Source organism: Macaca thibetana, chromosome 4 (assembly GCF_024542745.1).
Source record: "Macaca thibetana thibetana isolate TM-01 chromosome 4, ASM2454274v1, whole genome shotgun sequence".
NCBI classification, from domain to species: Eukaryota; Metazoa; Chordata; class Mammalia; order Primates; family Cercopithecidae; genus Macaca; species Macaca thibetana.
In genome coordinates this window covers 53,951,645-53,968,531 of record NC_065581.1, presented here as the reverse complement: position 1 = coordinate 53,968,531, position 16,887 = coordinate 53,951,645, and the positions used below count along the sequence as shown (strand labels likewise).

At 42.0% G+C, this 16,887-nt stretch overlaps 1 protein-coding gene across 3 annotated transcripts in view; it reads left to right on the top strand.

Moving 5' to 3' along the window:
• The window catches only part of ELOVL5 (ELOVL fatty acid elongase 5), a 78,590-nt gene that overhangs the window by 57,775 nt on the left and 3,928 nt on the right, over nucleotides 1–16,887 (top strand). For 2 of the 3 annotated variants that reach the window (XM_050789266.1, XM_050789265.1), the window contains exons 4-6: nucleotides 11,977–12,054; nucleotides 12,973–13,144; nucleotides 14,891–15,015. In XM_050789266.1, the coding sequence (XP_050645223.1) occupies nucleotides 11,977–12,054; nucleotides 12,973–13,144; nucleotides 14,891–15,015 (375 nt within the window). Of the gene's footprint in view, nucleotides 1–351; nucleotides 433–11,976; nucleotides 12,055–12,972; nucleotides 13,145–14,890; nucleotides 15,016–16,887 lie in introns of all 3 variants that reach the window. The other variant, XM_050789267.1, reaches the window with a different exon arrangement.

The following is a 16,887-nucleotide window of genomic DNA, read 5'->3' as shown; positions in this document are numbered from 1 at the left end:
GCCCAAGATTCAGGGCATTTGTCCTCTGAAGAGAAGCCTGATTTTTCACACTATGCATGTGTCTTTTCTCTTGTCTGCAGTCCCAAAATTGAGAACCTCTACATACATGATGCCAAACGGTGGCTTTCCCTCACTTTGCCTTATCTACCTGGCTGGATCAGATTTCCCTTGACCCACCCAGTGAGCTATCAAAGCCACTTTCAGCTCCTTTGTTAGAGTGTTACAGGTGGTTTCCCTTTTAGGCAGCTGCTGTGTCCTCATGTGAAGCCATTTAATGTGTCTACTCTTCTCCTGCTGTGCCTCTGACCTCTTAGACCCTAAGCAGAGAGGATCTAATTGTGTTTGTTACAGTCTGAAAGGGAGCACCCCTATCAGTCTGCCTGTGCCTCACGCACTGATCCTTGGATTCAGCAGCAGCTGCCAGGAAACAGGGTCAGTGTTGTGCAGTGCACATGGCTTTGAATCCCCCAGGAACACTGTGTTGAAAGGGCGGCTGGCTCCTTTCCTCAGAAGGAGGCACTCTGGCCTTCCTTAGCCGATCTATTATGCTCAGCTCTACTCAAACCACAGCAACACCAGGCTCTTTCATTCTTCTGGGCTCTACCCCTTAAAACTCCCTCTCCTGCCTGTCAGTCTCCTTCTCACTTTTGAGGACTGTGTGCAAGGATCCAATTCCTCTGTGAAGCCATGAGCGTACTAAGGGACAGGATTCAACTCTCGAGAGTGATCCCCCTCGCCCAACCCCAACCACCCCACCCCAACCACTTTGACTATCCCATTGTTCCCAAGGACTATGATGCATTCCTTTCAAAGTACTCTCATGATGTGCCCCTTAGCATCCCATCCTTGCCCCACCGACACTCACTGGCTTAGGCTAGAATGAAAAGGTGTTTTCCCCATCTTTTTCATCCCGTTGTTACCATAGCTGATTACTCCACCAAATGTATCCTCAGTATTAGAATATACACACAAAAAGCAAATGTTAGAACCACATTTTCAAGTTATTTAGCAGTCAAAGATAAATCATGAGTTACACACAAGATTGTTTTTTGAGTATCTATGTATGTTTCCTCCCTTGCGGTTAGAACTGTATGTTGTGAATAGTGTGAGAGAATGTGCTTTAAAATATTCAGAACATTTAAAATGTAATTTTGAAAAAAACTTTTTGTAATTTTGAAAAACAAATAGCTGGATGGATGCATCTGGCTTGGCATAAATCCAAACTTACCTTTCTTCCCCTTTTCAATTTTTATTTTAAATTGTAATTTTGGAACTATTTGAAAATACTTAAAATAAAATTATATAGATGATATCTGTGCACCTAACAAGTGCTTGATTTGTTTTGTTTGTTTAAATAAGAAAACATTACAAAAATGCGTCTAAAGTACAGTCCCTTTCCAGACTTCTTCAGAAGTTTGCACAGTTTTTCTCGGATACATTTTTACTACATATATATGTATACATGACAATACATAGTACGTTCTAAGATCGTTTTTAAAACCATACATGAATGGTATACTAATTAAACTTCCTCAAAAAATTTTTTCCAGCCAGTATATTTTGACAAATTCATCTTGAGTCATATAGATGTAATTCGTTAATTATAATTACACTAATTATAGTTAATTAGAAATTAATTCATTTTAACTGCTTTGTATTATTTCAGTGTTGGAATTTATTACACCATTTTGCAAGTGTTTCTTTGGATGGATATGTAGGTTGTTAGATTGTTTTTTGTTGTCGTTTTTTGAGACAGAATCCGGCCCTGTTACCCGGGCTAGAGTACAGTGGCACAATCATACCTCACCCACTGCAGCCTAGAACTCCTGGCCTTAAGCCATCCTCCCACCTCAGCCTCCCGACTAGCTGGGACTACAGGCATGTGCCACCACGCCCGGCTGATTTATTTTTGGTAGAAACATTGTCTCGTGATGTTGCCTGGGCTAATCTCAAACTCTGGAGTGAAAGTGATCCTCCCACTTCAGCCTCCCAAAGTGCTGGGATTACAGGTGTGAGCCACTGTGCCCAGCTCTGTAGGTTTATGCAGGTTATTCAATTAGCAGTGTGCGAAGAATCTTCTAAGACATATCTCCTTATGCAAATATGGTAAGTATTTTGACCAGATAAGTGCATAGGGGTTTAGTGACTGAATCTGACAGTCTCTTGTCTTTTAATAGGAAAATTTAATTCATTTTCATTTAGCATGTTAATAGTTATTTTATACCTCAGATATTATAGGTTTAGTTGCAGATTACTGCAATAAAATGAGTACTGTAATAAAGTAAGTCACACTATTTTTTTTTTGCTTTCCCAGTGCATATAAAAGTTATGTTTACATTATATTATAGTCTATTAAATGTGCAATCGCATTAAATCTAAAAAAAAAAGTAGACATACCTAAATTTTAAAATGCTGGCCAGGCACAGTGGTATACACCTGTAATCCCAGCACTTTGGGAGGCTGAGGCAAGAGAATTGCTTGAGGCCAGGAGTGTGAGACCAGCCTGGGCAACATAGCAAGATCCTATCTCTACAAAAAATTTTAAAACTAGCCAGGCATGGCTTGAGCTTGTTGTCCTGGCTACTTGGGAGGCCAAGGTGGGAGGATGGCTTGTGCCCAGGAGCTCAAGGTTACAGTGAGCTATGACCACACCACTGCACTCCAGCCTGGGTGACAGAGTGAGACCCTATTCGTAAGAAAAAAAAGATAAATTAAAAATAAAAATGCTGCCAGGCGCAGTGGTGTGTGTTACAGTTTAGTGTAGCCATGTTCATCAGTGATCTTAGTTAAATCTTCCAGATAACTGGCAGCAGCTTCTATAGCAGCACTTGCTGCTACACCTTGCCCTTTTGTGTTATGGAGATGACTTCTTCCTTTAAACCTTACGAGCCATCCTCTGCTAGTTTCCAGCTTTTCTTCTGCAGCTTCGTCACCTCTCCCAGCCTTCATAGAATTGAAGTGAGTTTGCGGCTTGCTCTGGATTAGATTTCGGCTTAAGGGAATGTTATGGCTGGTTTGATCTTCTACCTAGACCATGCAAACTTTCAGCAATAAGGCTATTAATGCTTTCTCATCATTTTTGTGTTCATATGAGTAGCACTTTTAATTTCCTTCAATAACTTTTCCTTTGCATTCACAACGTGGCTAACCTGGTAGAAGAGGCCCAGCTTTCATCCTGTCTCAGCTTTCCACCTGCCTTCCTCACTAAGCTTAATCATTTCTAGCTTTTGATGTAAAGTGAGAGACATGCTACTCTTCCTTTCACTTCAGCACTTAGAGGCCATTGTAGGATTATTAACCCAATTTCAATATTGTATCTCAGGAAATAAGGAGGCCAGAGAAGAAGAAGATGGTTGGCTGGAACAGCAAGTCTGTGGAGCAGCTAAAATACACACAATATTTATTGAGTTTGCTGTCTTATATAGGTGCGATTCATGGCACCTAAAAACAATTACAATGGTAACATCAAAGTTCAGTAACCACACACAGATCACCGCAACAGATATAATAATAGTGAAAAAATTTGAAATATTTTGAGAAATATTTTATAATTGTGAGGATTACAAAAATGTGACACAGTAACACATAATGAACACATGCTGTTGGAAAAATGGTACCAATAGAGTTGCTCAGTGCAGAGTTGCCACAAACCTCAGTTCAGAAAACCTGTAATATATACAAAGTGCAATAAAGCAAAGGTGAGGTATGCCTGTACTTTCCGTCACCTTTTTTGTGTATATGTTTTTTCTTTGGCCTTCTTTTCTCCTTTACTGCTTTGTAGAATTTTTATAATCATCATTTTTTATTTTACTTATTCAAAAGTTATTCATTCTCTTATTTGAGTGGTTACCCATAGATGTTTACGATGCATTTTTAACTTATGAAAGTTTCAGTTGAGTCAGTATTCCTGTTCTCCTAAACAATACCAGAGACCTTAGAGGATTCTAGCTCTGACCCCTCATCTTTCATGTTACTATTGTCAGGACTTATTTCTACCTTTTTTTTTTTTCTTTAAAAAAAAAAAAAAAAAATAGTCTTGCTCTGTTGCCCAGAATGGAGTGCATTGACATGATCATAGCTCATTGTAACCTCAAACTCCGGGGCACAAGTGATCCTCCTGCCTCAGCCTCCCAGGCAGCTGGGACTACAGGAGCATGCCACTGTGCCCAGCTAATATTTTTATTTTTTGTAGAGATGGAGTCTCACTTTGTTGCCCAAACTGGTCTCAAATTCCTGGGCTCTGGCAGTCCTCCCACCCTGGCCTCCCAAAGCACTAGGATTACAGGCGTGAGCCACCACATCTGGCCTCACTTTTTTTTTTTTTTTTTTTTTAAGGTCCTAAATAATCACCATTATTGACATCAGTGTTTACTGATTTTCTTTGCTCTGTAAAATTTATTCTTTCCCTTTTGATTCAATTTTTTCGTAAGTAGTTCTTTCTATGAAGAGCAATATCTTAGTCTGAGTGTGATGTTATTTGCCTTTACACTTGAATAATATTTTATCAAGGCATAGGATTCTAGACTAATAGTTATTTTTCCTTAGCACTTTGAAGATTTATTCCAGAGAAGTCTGCTGTGGTCCAACTTTTGCTCATTTGTAGGGTAATCTTTTTTCTTTCGAGGCACTTCGAAAATTTTGCATTCTTCCATTCACTCCTACTTTCTTCATTTGTTTCTAATCTAGTGTTTCATCCATCTATTGTGTTTTTAGTTTAAATGGCTGTGTATCTTTTACTTCTGAAAATTCACTGCTTGCTCTTTTTTTATTCCATAACATGGAAGTATTGTCCCCCCCGAATGATATAGATTAGATGACAGTGATCTCCAGATTTAACCATTTGCTGTGTTGCCTTTTTAAGTATTCTGTTAAAAGTTTGCTTACAGATATATCTGTGAGGTTATGCCTCTGGAATAATTATTGTCTGTGTTAAATTTCTTTACCTCCTAAAACAGAAATAAAGGTTTGCCTAGTGTTCTATGTAAGCATCCCAAACTAGTATTGTTGGGGTCATCTCAGGTAAACATACCTTTTCCACATAAAAGAAAGATTTTGGAAGGAGTTGAATTTAAGCTGACTTCTCTTTTCTAAAGAATAATTTGTTGTGGGGACCTCACATTATAGGTAAGAATTGATCGTGTTGGAGTTTTTGCTGTGTTTTGTACCACATTTCTACCTGTGTTTATAGTGAGAGAGTTGGTTCTGCTGTTGTTCAGTTTGCCACGTTGCTAGAACCAGAAGTCAGTTTTTTTTCCTTTGAATTTCTTTTGAAAATGTGTGATGCTTTTTTATTGGAAAGATGAAAGAAGTTGAGCATTTGGTGACTGGGTGCTTTGTTTGGGCTTTCTAACCTCTGTAATTGTAGGCCATGAAAGCATCTCCCTGGGCTCTGGCTTTGAAGGCCATCTGATGGAACCACAGAGCAGTTGCTTTGGAAACATAATATTCTAAACTGTCTCGTTGTTTTTCTTTCCCTTCAGGCTTTCCTAAAATAGATATGTTATTGTGGGAAAATAGGATTTGGAAAAACACTTTAGCAACCTGGCAATTGATTATTGAATTTTATTTGAAAAATTACTTTGTTTACCAAAATACTTCGAAAAGGCTGTTTGCTGTTCTTTTTCCCATTTAGCAGAGGTATACAGCAGTTGAAACATCTGGTGAGATTAGTACTTACAAGAAATGCTTGATCATTGCCTGAAATACTTTTCACTCTTAGTTTCCTTACAACTGAAATTCCTTGCTGAGAAAGAAACTTCTCTCAGGGCCTGAAAGGAAACAGTTAGTTAGTTGTCCCTTGTGTATCTGACACTCCCTTGAGAGAATGCCTCACAGTAGAGAGAACGGAGAGAAGGATGCAGCCCAGACGCCCTTCATTCCTCACCCACACCCAGGGGAGGGGAAGGGAATGCTTTCTACAGAGAGGAAGCCTTCCAGCTTGTCCAGAGCCAGGCCTCACTCTTCTAAACTTGTTCCTGCAACCCCTGGAGAGCTTGGCTCTGCAGTTGGTGTAGCTAGGAGCACATCACTCTACAGATCCTCAACTAAAATGCACTTAACTCTCCAAAGGAGGAGTCAGTTGGTAGGCTGGAGACCTTCCTTTAAATGACACAAATTATGCTTTGGCTGGGACATCCAGCACCACCTTAGCCCTAGTTGGAAGCAAAAATACTTAACATTTGCCTAAGATCATAGGAAAGACAGATAGTGCCTACCTTATGCCAGGTATTGGGCTAACTCATCTAATGCTCATTACACTCTTACCATCCGCTTTCCACAGAGGGAAAGTTCTGGGAGGGCTGAACAGGGAGAACTGCTAGCGTAAGAGGGCAGGGCTTGAGGATTCAGGGAAAATGTCAGACATACCTGTTTCAGCTTGGACTGAGGACAGGCTGTTTCTTTGTGCTTTGTTTTAAGACTTCTCAAGTGTACAGAACCTGTCCTTTTGACTTAGCCAAGAGTATTACATTCAGCTGTAACCCAGGGGTGTTCCTGTTCACAAGGAGAAGAAAAAAAAAAAAAAACACCTGTGGAGGTCATGGGTGTGAAATTATCTTAATGGTCATCCTTATGCTCTGGACATGAAAGATTTGAAATTTAAAAACCACATGCTTTGACCTGGCACTCCCTAATAGCACTGCCAAAATTGGCCAACTAAACCCTAGACGAAGTAGGTACTTTCAGTTTTGAGTAGTTCATGGTTAATTTTAAACCAGACATCTGTGGAAGAAAAAGACGCAGCTAAAGGTCTTACTTTTCCACAGAATTCTTCATGGACAGAGTATCCCTACCTGTTCTTATTAAGAATTCAAAAACAGATGAAGGACAAAGATGCTTGGAACTGCGTTTTGAGGTGTATTTGGACTGAGAGTCAGGATTCCTTTGTGCTAATCCCAGTGGTACCAAGACCTGGGCCATCCTTATCACTTCTCATTCTCTGTTTTCTCATTAAAAATATGAACTTGTACCAGACCTAAAAAATACACACTTGAGGACTCATACAGAAACAAAGCTATGAAAAGGGTCAACCCTACGTATTCTCGGAGATTTTGCTTAGAAAAGCACCTTAAGTCCTGTGACGTAGTTGAACTTGAGTATGGATAGTCTATTTTCCATTACTTTTTAATCCATTTCTGCTTAGGAGGTAGTAAACATACAGCTTTATCAATCTCTTATCACCAAAAGCAGCCAGCCTTCTTTGGAAAGGGATTATCTTGTTGCTCTGACATCTTGGGATGCTGATGTTAGTGGCTGATAAGGGCCACCCAAGATGATGTTTTCCTACTTTTTCTTTAAGTGTTTCAAGTGACCTTGTTTCCTGAGATGTTTCAGTAGCATTCCAGAAGGTGCCATGAAAATGGTTATTATGCTAAAGGTTACAAGTCGTTTGTGGTTAAATGTGTTATTAGATGGGAAAAGTCAACTCACCATTAAAAATTATTCACTCCTAGCTGGGTGTGGGGGCTCACGCCTGGAATCCCAGCACTTTGGGTGGCCAAGGCGAGCAGATCGCTGGAGCTCAGGAGTTTGAGACCAGCCTGCGCAACATGGTGAAACCCCATCTCTACAAAAATTACAAAAAGTAGCCGGGCATGACAGCGTGCACCTGTAGTCTCAGCTGCTTGGGAGGCTGAGGTGGGAGGATGGCTTGAGCCCAGGAAGTGGAGGTTGCAGTGAGCTGAGATTGTGCCACTGCACACCAGCCTGAGCAACATAGCCAGGCCCTGTCTCAAGAAAAAAGATCAACTCCATGAATTATGTCATCCAGAACCAGATGTGAAACTCACCTAAATTTTTTTCTTTCATTGAAAAGTTGCATGAAACCATTAGGGTTATTGACTTTTATCTCATACGGAGAAAAGAAAGCTTGTAGCTAGGTTTTAATTATAGCTCTGCACATCCTTGTGCGCATCCTCTTGGCCTAATTAAAGTTTGCTTTACTCTAAGGAAGGAGGAAGCATATAAAGCTTTGCAGTGGTACTGTTTGTATCTCAGTGTCTTTTTCTCTTTTTCCTTGGAAAAAGCCATGCAAATAATGCCCCTGGGTGGTTCTTGGCGTGCTTTTTCATTGTAGTATAGTTTTGCCCTCTTTTGATCTGATTCTCAGACACCTGCCCTTATTTTCAGCACTTCACCTTCTCCAACCTATGGGCTCCTGTCACCCTGTGGTGTCTACTTACATGCAGCTTGAAGAATTTCCAGGAAATTGACCAAAACAGCTCTTTGGAAGGAAGCTAGGCCTAAGCCCTGAAGGGAAAGGTGGCTAATGTGACTTTGACTAGAGGATTGTCTCCTGTGATGTGCTTCTAGTGGGGCTAGAGGGGTCAGTCCTTTGCTTTGAGCACCTCAGGAGTCCACTACCCATGGACACATTGCTATCCTCTGACGGGGATGGAGGGAGCAGAGCCCTCTACTACTAGCCCATTTTATGGAGGTTTGATAAGGGTCTTAGGTGAATAAGCTTCAACTCAGGTCCTTGGTCTTGGTTTGTTAAATTATTCTATCCTTTCTGAAGCCAGGGAGATTTGAGAATTTCCACGTCCCCATTATGAAATTGATGATGAAGAGTTTTCATCTTGTGAACAGGGTTCAGATGAATATCATCACAAAACCAAGCCTCATTTAAAATACTATGAAGTTCTCTTTTGCTGCACATGAAACATTAAGCCTAGATTTAGGGGAAAGAAATGGCAGTCTTGAACTCTTTGTCATTCGTTTAGCAAATATTTGACATCTCTGGTGCACTAATCCCTGTGCTGGAATATGTTGATGCGGATGCAGGAGCCACAGTCACCACCCTTCGAAATCTTACAGAAGAGCGCACAACAGGCCCGTTAACAAAGGGAGCATGTGAGCAAACAGCTATAGGTCACGGCAAGATGAGGGTAGAGGAAGGAGAATAGACTTCAGGCTTTAGTGCTCAAGGGAGTAATCATGAAGAAAATAGAATTTTAACTGAACTTTGAAGGATAGATAGGATTTTGAGAGCTGGAGATGGGGTACATGGGTGCAGAGGATATTCTAGTTGAAAAGAATAAAACAGTGGTCACTGCCAACACTTAGGTTTAATCCTGTGTACCACATTGGGTGAGACAGGCATTATGTACTGCATGGTGGGAGCCTTATGTTTATCCCATTTGAGGACTGAGGAAACTGAAGTTTAAAATGTTGGAATAGCTTACCCAAGGTCACCTAGCAAAAGAAAGAAAGCTAGGGTTTAATGGGCTAATGCCCAAACCCATGCTCTTTTCCCCTTGGCCACTGTGTAGTGGTTAAGGAAGGGCATGTTTGGAGAACGGGAAGAGGTCCAGTTTGCATGCAGGTAGGGGAGGAGTGAAAGATAAGCTTGGGACCACGTTGTGGAAGACACCTGGACACTGCACCTAGGATTCAGGGTTTCATTCTGAAGGCAATGATGAATCACTGGAGGGTTTTAAATACGGAAATACGGAATTCAGTGGTTTGAGGGGCACAGCGGCCCCAGTAGAAGTGGTAGGTGTGAGTAGCAATGGAGGGAGTGTTGCATTGAAGCATGACAGAGCTTCTACAGGGAACCTCAACAGGTGAAAGAGGAATGGTGGGCCTCGGTCAAGTGGAGTGGCACCGAGTGAGCAGCTTACCTGGTTTATGCTTTAGGAGTGAGAGAAGTTCACCACCCAACACCGAGGTTTGAGTTCTTTAACTAAACTCCAAAGAGTGGGCGTTTTATACATGGATTCCCCTGCCCCATTTATGGGTAGGGAGAGGGCAAATGGAATTTTAGGTTAACTAGTTTAAAGAGTCAAGGCAATCCCACCTGGAACCCTTCTTAAAAAGGAAGCGTGTGTCCAAGAATCCCTTCTGCTGAGTTAACAAGACCCCTGCAACCCGTACTCATCCTTGGGATTGAGGCACCTGCAGAATTACAAGAGAGGATTTATATTCTTCTTCTCCAGAGAGATCCTTTGATTTTCCCCACCCCTGCCAAGGTAGACATTCATGAATGCAGTCATCCACACCTCCAAGCGTGCGCACACACCAGCCATCCTGTTTTAAAACAGACAAAAGCAAAACCAACCTAGGATGTCTCAGGACACTATAAACCAAAATAGTCGCTGGAAAAAACAGTGATGGTAGGTTCCTGATTTAAGATTCATAAAATGATAACATTTCCAAAAATATCTCTGATGAAGACAGTCATATGTTAGTAGGTTTTTAATTTTGCCAAGAAAGGCTGCTGTTTTAAAAAAAAAGAGTATCTTTTACATTGCACGAATTTATCTTCGTGAAAACTTGACTGCATTGTCCTTATTTTTCTCATTCGCGGTTGTCCCGTGAACATTTCATCAAGAAGCACCAGTTCCCTTTCTGTACCCTCAAGCCACAGGAGGTAGTTCCTTGGTTCCCTCCTGGGGTAGAAAGAAGGGCAGAGAAAAGAGCTCTGTACTAAGCTGGCCCTTCCCTCCCCACCCCAGGTCTCAAGAGTGCATGCCAGCTTCCTCCCCCAACCTCCACCCCACTTTGGATTCAGGCTTTGTGTCTTGCTTCTTAGGACTTCTCATCAGCCTGCATGGATCCTGCTTGACTGACCATGACTTTAGAGAGTGGAATAAGACCAAAAAGTTAATACACCTTCTAATGAATTACCGTGTGGATACTGTTCTTTCAAAGATAGTATAGAATAGTTTGTTGTGTGGTCTGATTTTAAAGTCTGTTAACATGAAGCTACAGAAAATTGGAATAAACCCTTTAGAGATAATTTAGTCCAGCTTCATCCTTTTACAGTAAAAACAAGAGCCCACAGGAATTAGCTGGCTTGCCCCAGGTGCTGGGCCTGGCACTCAAGCTTTCCTCCTAATCCATGGCTCTTCATCATGAACTGGTGCTTCCCCCATGCTAAATCCTTGTGCTCTTGTTTGGCCATGAAAAGCCTGTTAAGTCTTAGTGCTTTTTTATGTGTAGAAGGTGACAAAGCAGAAGGAAAATGGCAAGAAAAAGATAACCAAAGAAAAATCAGATAGAACACAGGATACGCAGTGTGAGTACAGCGGTGCACCCATTTTTGGCATTTATTTCTGAGGTCAGACGGGGTGGAATATATCACAAGGTGTCTTCAGATCCTCATAATCACCTCTTGTTCCCTGCGGGGAATCTGTGTTGCTCACCAAGCTAAACTCTTGTGTTCAAGGACAGGGAACACAAGAATCGGGGTGCAGGCTCTACATCACAGCCATGGGCCTGTGATAACTGCAGAGCTGTGATGTAGAGCCTGCACCCCGAATTCTGGGGTCCTCTCTGTCAGCACAGTGCCTACTGCGCTGCAAGTGATTCTGAGGCATGGGCACAATTTCTTCAGGCTGTGAAGCCTAATTCTTGGATCCAGAGGATTGTACATACAACAACAGGAAATAATGAAGATAAAGTTGGACTGAATTATCCCTGGGCCTACAGCAGTGGTTCTCAAAGTATGGTTTCCATATCAGCAGCATCAGTATCATCTGGACCCTGTTAGACATACAAATTCTAGGCCCCCAGACCTACTGGAACAGAAGCACCCCCAGGGACCCATGTTTTAATAACTCGCTCCTCAGGTAATTCTGATGCTGCATGCTCAAGTTTGAGGAGCACTGGCTTAGGGAAAGCAGCCAGAGGCCTCTGTGGGGCAGAGCAGGGAGCCTGTGATTGGCTTGGTCTGGGCACTTGTGCTAGGACCAAGGGGGTGATGGGCTGAGCGTTCTGCAGAGAGGCAGTGTGGTAAAGGAGGGTCTCTGAGGGCAGCAGCCTGGGAGTGACTTTTAAGCCCATCCCTTTGGAAATTGAGGCTCAAGTCATTAAAACTTTCCTTTTGTTTACACTTCCCTACAATTGTTTTTTCTCAGAGCAAACTTGGCTCAGCACAGCCCAAGGTAAATTATCAGATTCTGCAACTGATAAAGTTCAAACAGGACTTGACATGGCTCAGATGCTGTTGGTGACTGGCTTTTTCTTCTTTTTTAGTTAGTAACAGGAGTATGGGAAGGCAAATACAACTTCTTCTGTCAGGGCACACGCACCGCAGGAGAATCAGATATGAAGGTACTGTCTGTTTTTCAGAAACTTTATTGTAAGTGTTGAGTTTTTTAAAAATAAATTGTATAAAATACAAAATGGCCCATAACCTCACTTCTCAGGCAATCCCTGTTGATATTTTTAAAAGAATAAAAAAGGCAATATATATACATGGTATTAAAATTTGAACGTGAAAGGTATAAAATAAAACCTAAAGCATCCCCCTCTGTAAAAATAACTCCTGTTAACAGTTGGCAGGAAAAAAATCACATGAATTTGTCAGCATGTTGTATTTACACAAACAGGATCATGAGAGCAATGTCTTAAAATTTTAAAATCATTCATTTAAGTACTTTTTTTCCGAGTAGTGGTGTTAAAAATAAAATCTGACTTCCACTCGTGAGGTTTATTTTAAATCACAGGCCAACAGTCGCAGCTCAGCATGGGCAGTCATCTCCTTAGAGCACCTGTTTGATATGTGTAATTAGGCAGAGACCTGACACTGCAGGTTCTGATTCCTTCTGTGTCTCTTGTCAGGTCAGTTGCCCCATGCTAGTCCCTGAAATCAAAAGCATTTTTTCAGATGGTTTTCCTTTGCTAATGGCTGTGCAGGCTGCTTCCAGAGGGAATAGGCAGACTTCAAGGTTTTGAACCTTGAGCCTCATGTTTTTATTAGTCTCAGAGAGTGTCAGGGACCCTTTCAAAACATTTCCTGTAGTCATTTCAAACCCCTCCAGCTGTCCTAGTCCAATCATGTTCTTCGGTTAAAGGTACTTGGAGAGTGACCATAGCTCCCAACCACTGATGGACATTAAGAGCTGTTGGGGCACTCAGGCTTCTCCGAGTTGACATCAGATTTTTGGATATTAGTGAAACATTATAGAGGCGATATTCCAGAGAAGCCGTGAGGATAAGCCTATTAAATCTTTGACCCTTTCCTCTTAGATTATCCGTGTCCTCTGGTGGTACTACTTCTCCAAACTCATAGAATTTATGGACACCTTCTTCTTCATCCTGCGCAAGAACAACCACCAGATCACGGTCCTGCACGTCTACCACCATGCCTCGATGCTGAACATCTGGTGGTTTGTGATGAACTGGGTCCCCTGCGGCCACTGTAAGTGTTAGAGACGGGGATTTGGGGAACAGGTGTGAGCAGGGAGGAGAGTTCAAACTAAGGCTTTCAGAAAAGGTGCTGTTGCTGTAAATGTCTAGGTCAGGCTTTCAACTTTGTGTTCAAGTTGCTTTTAATGATAGTTTATGTACCTATGCAAACAAAACCCTTTTTTAATTAAGTGAACTTTCTGTGCTGATTGGGCAAGATGAAGGAGATACCACTGGGGACATATTAAGGAATAGGTATAGTATTCTGTCTTAGAGGGCAACTGTCCAGGTTCTTTCTGGTCCTTCTGTACGATGTGGAAGTGTTTGACAGGGGCAAGTGAGGAAAATAGGATCACACTGTTGCATGAGTACAGGGAGCAAGGCTCATTTTGAAATACAGCTTTAGCTGTCATGCATTAGGAAGTCTCCACATGTTCTAACAACCCTCATATTCCCTGAAGCATGGTGATCAGGGTGTCTTCCATAACAAGCACCAAAACTTGAGATAAATTTTCTAAGGTTGTACTTGGTTTTTGGAAAGGTTGTAGTCCAGAGTTTCTTAAAATTTTCAAAGATTGCCACCTTGAGATTCAGCCTGGGAGTTTTAGCAAATGTCTCAGTCAAAAGTCCTGTCATGCCAACACTGAAGAATTTAACTGAGAACCTATGGGTCTATTTACCATACTTTTTCTCTGGGATAGCACTGCCCTTGATTACCTGAACCTACCAAGATTCACAGTATCATGGAATTCCAGAGCTAGGAGATTAAAAAAAAAAACTTTCCAAATACAGATCCTTTGGGTTTGGGAGGAAATTGAGACCACAGAAAGGTGGGTAGAGCTGGGACTTTCTGCTCCCTCTTCCTCCCACGGTCAGAGTTCATGATAGTGGATTAGCTGACCTAACTTTCTAATAGAAACAGCCCCTCCTACATTTGAAGAATGCTTTAAATTTTCAGAGAACTTTCGGGAGGACAGATTTAATTAACTCCACTTGGCCCATGAGAAACTGAACCAGGGAATGGATGTAACATGTCCAAAGTCAAACAGCCAGTTCCTGTCATAGCCAGGAGTAAAAACTTCCCTAAAACCAGGCACCTCCAACTGCACAGGGAAAAGCCATATGGCTTGGTTTGGTTGCTGACTGTCGGGGAGGAGAACAGAGTCTGGAAAAAAAACTAGTGGTCCTACTGGACGTTGAAAATGATGTGATAAGATGGCTCTTTTATCTCAGAGGAACTAGACTCTTGACTCTACTATTAATAAAAATGTATGACCTCAGCACTGCAGTCCTGTGGAATAATTAGAAGGTGGCTTCAGAGACCTCTCCACACCCCAGCAAATGTGTAGAAACAGCCATTTTTGAGCATGTTGCCCATCAGCTGTCTTCCACAGCCTTCAGAGAGCATATCTGAGGCAGTTGTGCATGCAAAGAAAAACAGCTGCCTCTGGGAGTTGGTGGGCATCTGCAACAAAGCCTGTAGGTGCCGGAATGGTGTCATGGCTTCTGTGTCAGGTGGGCCCCTAGCAGCTACAGCTGACCCCTGGGCTCGGAGCCTCTTGGTGGCTGCCTGCCCAAGTGGAAATTGAATTCTTGTTACACATCCATGCAGTGCTTGCTGTTGCAGTGTTTGTCAGCCCTGTTGGAAATCATCTCTCTTTCTGATTCAAAAAGAATCTTGGATTTTTTTTTTTTTTAACCACCTATTCTGTTTAAAACACTAATACATTCTCCTTCCCAAATCCCTCTGTTCCTGCAGCTTATTTTGGTGCCACACTTAATAGCTTCATCCACGTGCTCATGTACTCTTACTATGGTTTGTCGTCGGTCCCTTCCATGCGTCCATACCTCTGGTGGAAGAAGTACATCACTCAGGGGCAGCTGGTGAGTGACTTGGCCTCTTTCCCCAGGACTTGCTTCCTGGTGGATACAGACCTCTTCCTGGTTTTAGTGTTGTGTAATAGCAGCTAAGATGCCCCTTCTCCACCCTTTTTCATTTGATATAATTAAATTCCTTGAAGTGGGTAGATTAGGGAATTTTCTTATTTTGAATTGATAGTGAACTGTGACCATGAATTGTAGAAAGAGGGCTAGAATCTAATCTGCCAACTTCAAGTTCAGCTCTTCTGAGTTTTTGCACATAAGCACATATGCATGTATGTGTGTATATATATATGTGTATGTGTGTGTGTTTTCTAATTATAGTCCAAAATCCAAAATGAAAGTTCTGTGTTTCTGGGGGTTTTAGAAGGAGCTGGAGAGTAGTATGGAGTCCAGGGTATGTGTAGCCCATTACTAGGCAGCAAGGATATTTGTCTGGCAGGTATCCCCTCAGCCCCCATGCAGAGGAGTACCTGTTGGTGAGGATGGCAGCTGTTTGCTTCAGTTAACAGCTCCCTCCCCTGGTTTACTGCCAGGGCCAGGCCACTTCACCTGATACTTCTGACCATCCTTGATTAAGCCTTCTCCATTTATCAGTATATTATAGTTAACCTCTTTCTCTCCTCTTATGAATTCTTCTACGAACTAATTAATACTACTACTGCTCATGTTAAACACTGACATTTCCTATGTGTTGAGCACATGTTGGGCACTCATACTAAGTACATGATTTTACATAGATTGTTCCAGTAGCCTGATTTCATATTATTGTCCCCAGGCCAGGCACGGTGGCTCACACATGTAATCACAGCATTTTTGGGAGGTCAAGGCAGGAGGATCACTTGAGGCCAGGAGTTTAAGACCAGCCTACGGAACATAGTGAAACCCTGTCTCTACCAAAAAAAAAAAAAATTATTGTCCCTATTTTATAGATGACACTGAGACAATAAGCCAAAGCTAGCTGACTGAGGGGTGTGGACATTAAATCTTTTGCCCTTTCCCTGCCTTATTAACACATTTTTCTAAACAGACCAAGCTGATTCAGACCTCTTCAAGTCAATTAGGATTTTTCAATCTTTAAAAATAACAATCTGAAAAAAAAGTCTTGAGAAAATCTTCTGAGAAACTACAGTGTTTAATATTTCATTTTCACCTCCCTGTCAACTGCTATGTTTTCTCACCCACCTGTGAAAAAGGAAAATTGTTGATTAACCTCCTTGTTATACTTGAGGAGAAATGATGCAGAAATTGATTTATACCACAGTTTTGGGTCTGGTGGAAGCAGAATTTAAAAGAAAAGACTGGCAAAGTTGGTCTCCCATTAGGCTCTGTACTTTGAGGTGGAAGATTAAACCTACCCAGGTTGTCAGGATTTATTTTAAGCACCACTCCTAGTTATTCCTCAGTCTGCAGTACTAACCTTAAAAAGAGAAGGCAAACAGCCAGGCACAGTGGGTCATGGCTTGGAGTCCCAGTTACTTAGGAGGCTGAGATAGAAGGATCTCTTGAACCTAGGAGTTTGAGGCCACCCTGGGCAACATAGAAAGACCTTGTCTCAAAAATTAAAAACAAAAACCTCTACATAGAAACATTGGAGCTGCCAGAAATACAGTGCGCAGAGCCTAGCCCTTTTTTGGTTTGAGACGGAGTCCCGCTCTGTCACCAAGCTGGAGTACAGTGGTGCCATCTTGGTTCACTGCAACCTCTGCCTCCTGGGTTCAAGCGACTCTCCTATCTCAGCCTCCCAAGTAGCTGGGACTACAGGCACGTGCCACCATGCCCGGCTAATTTTTGTATTTCTAGTAGAGACAGGGTTTCACCATTTTGGCCAGGATGGTGTTGATCTCTTGACCTCGTGATCCACCAGCCTTGGCC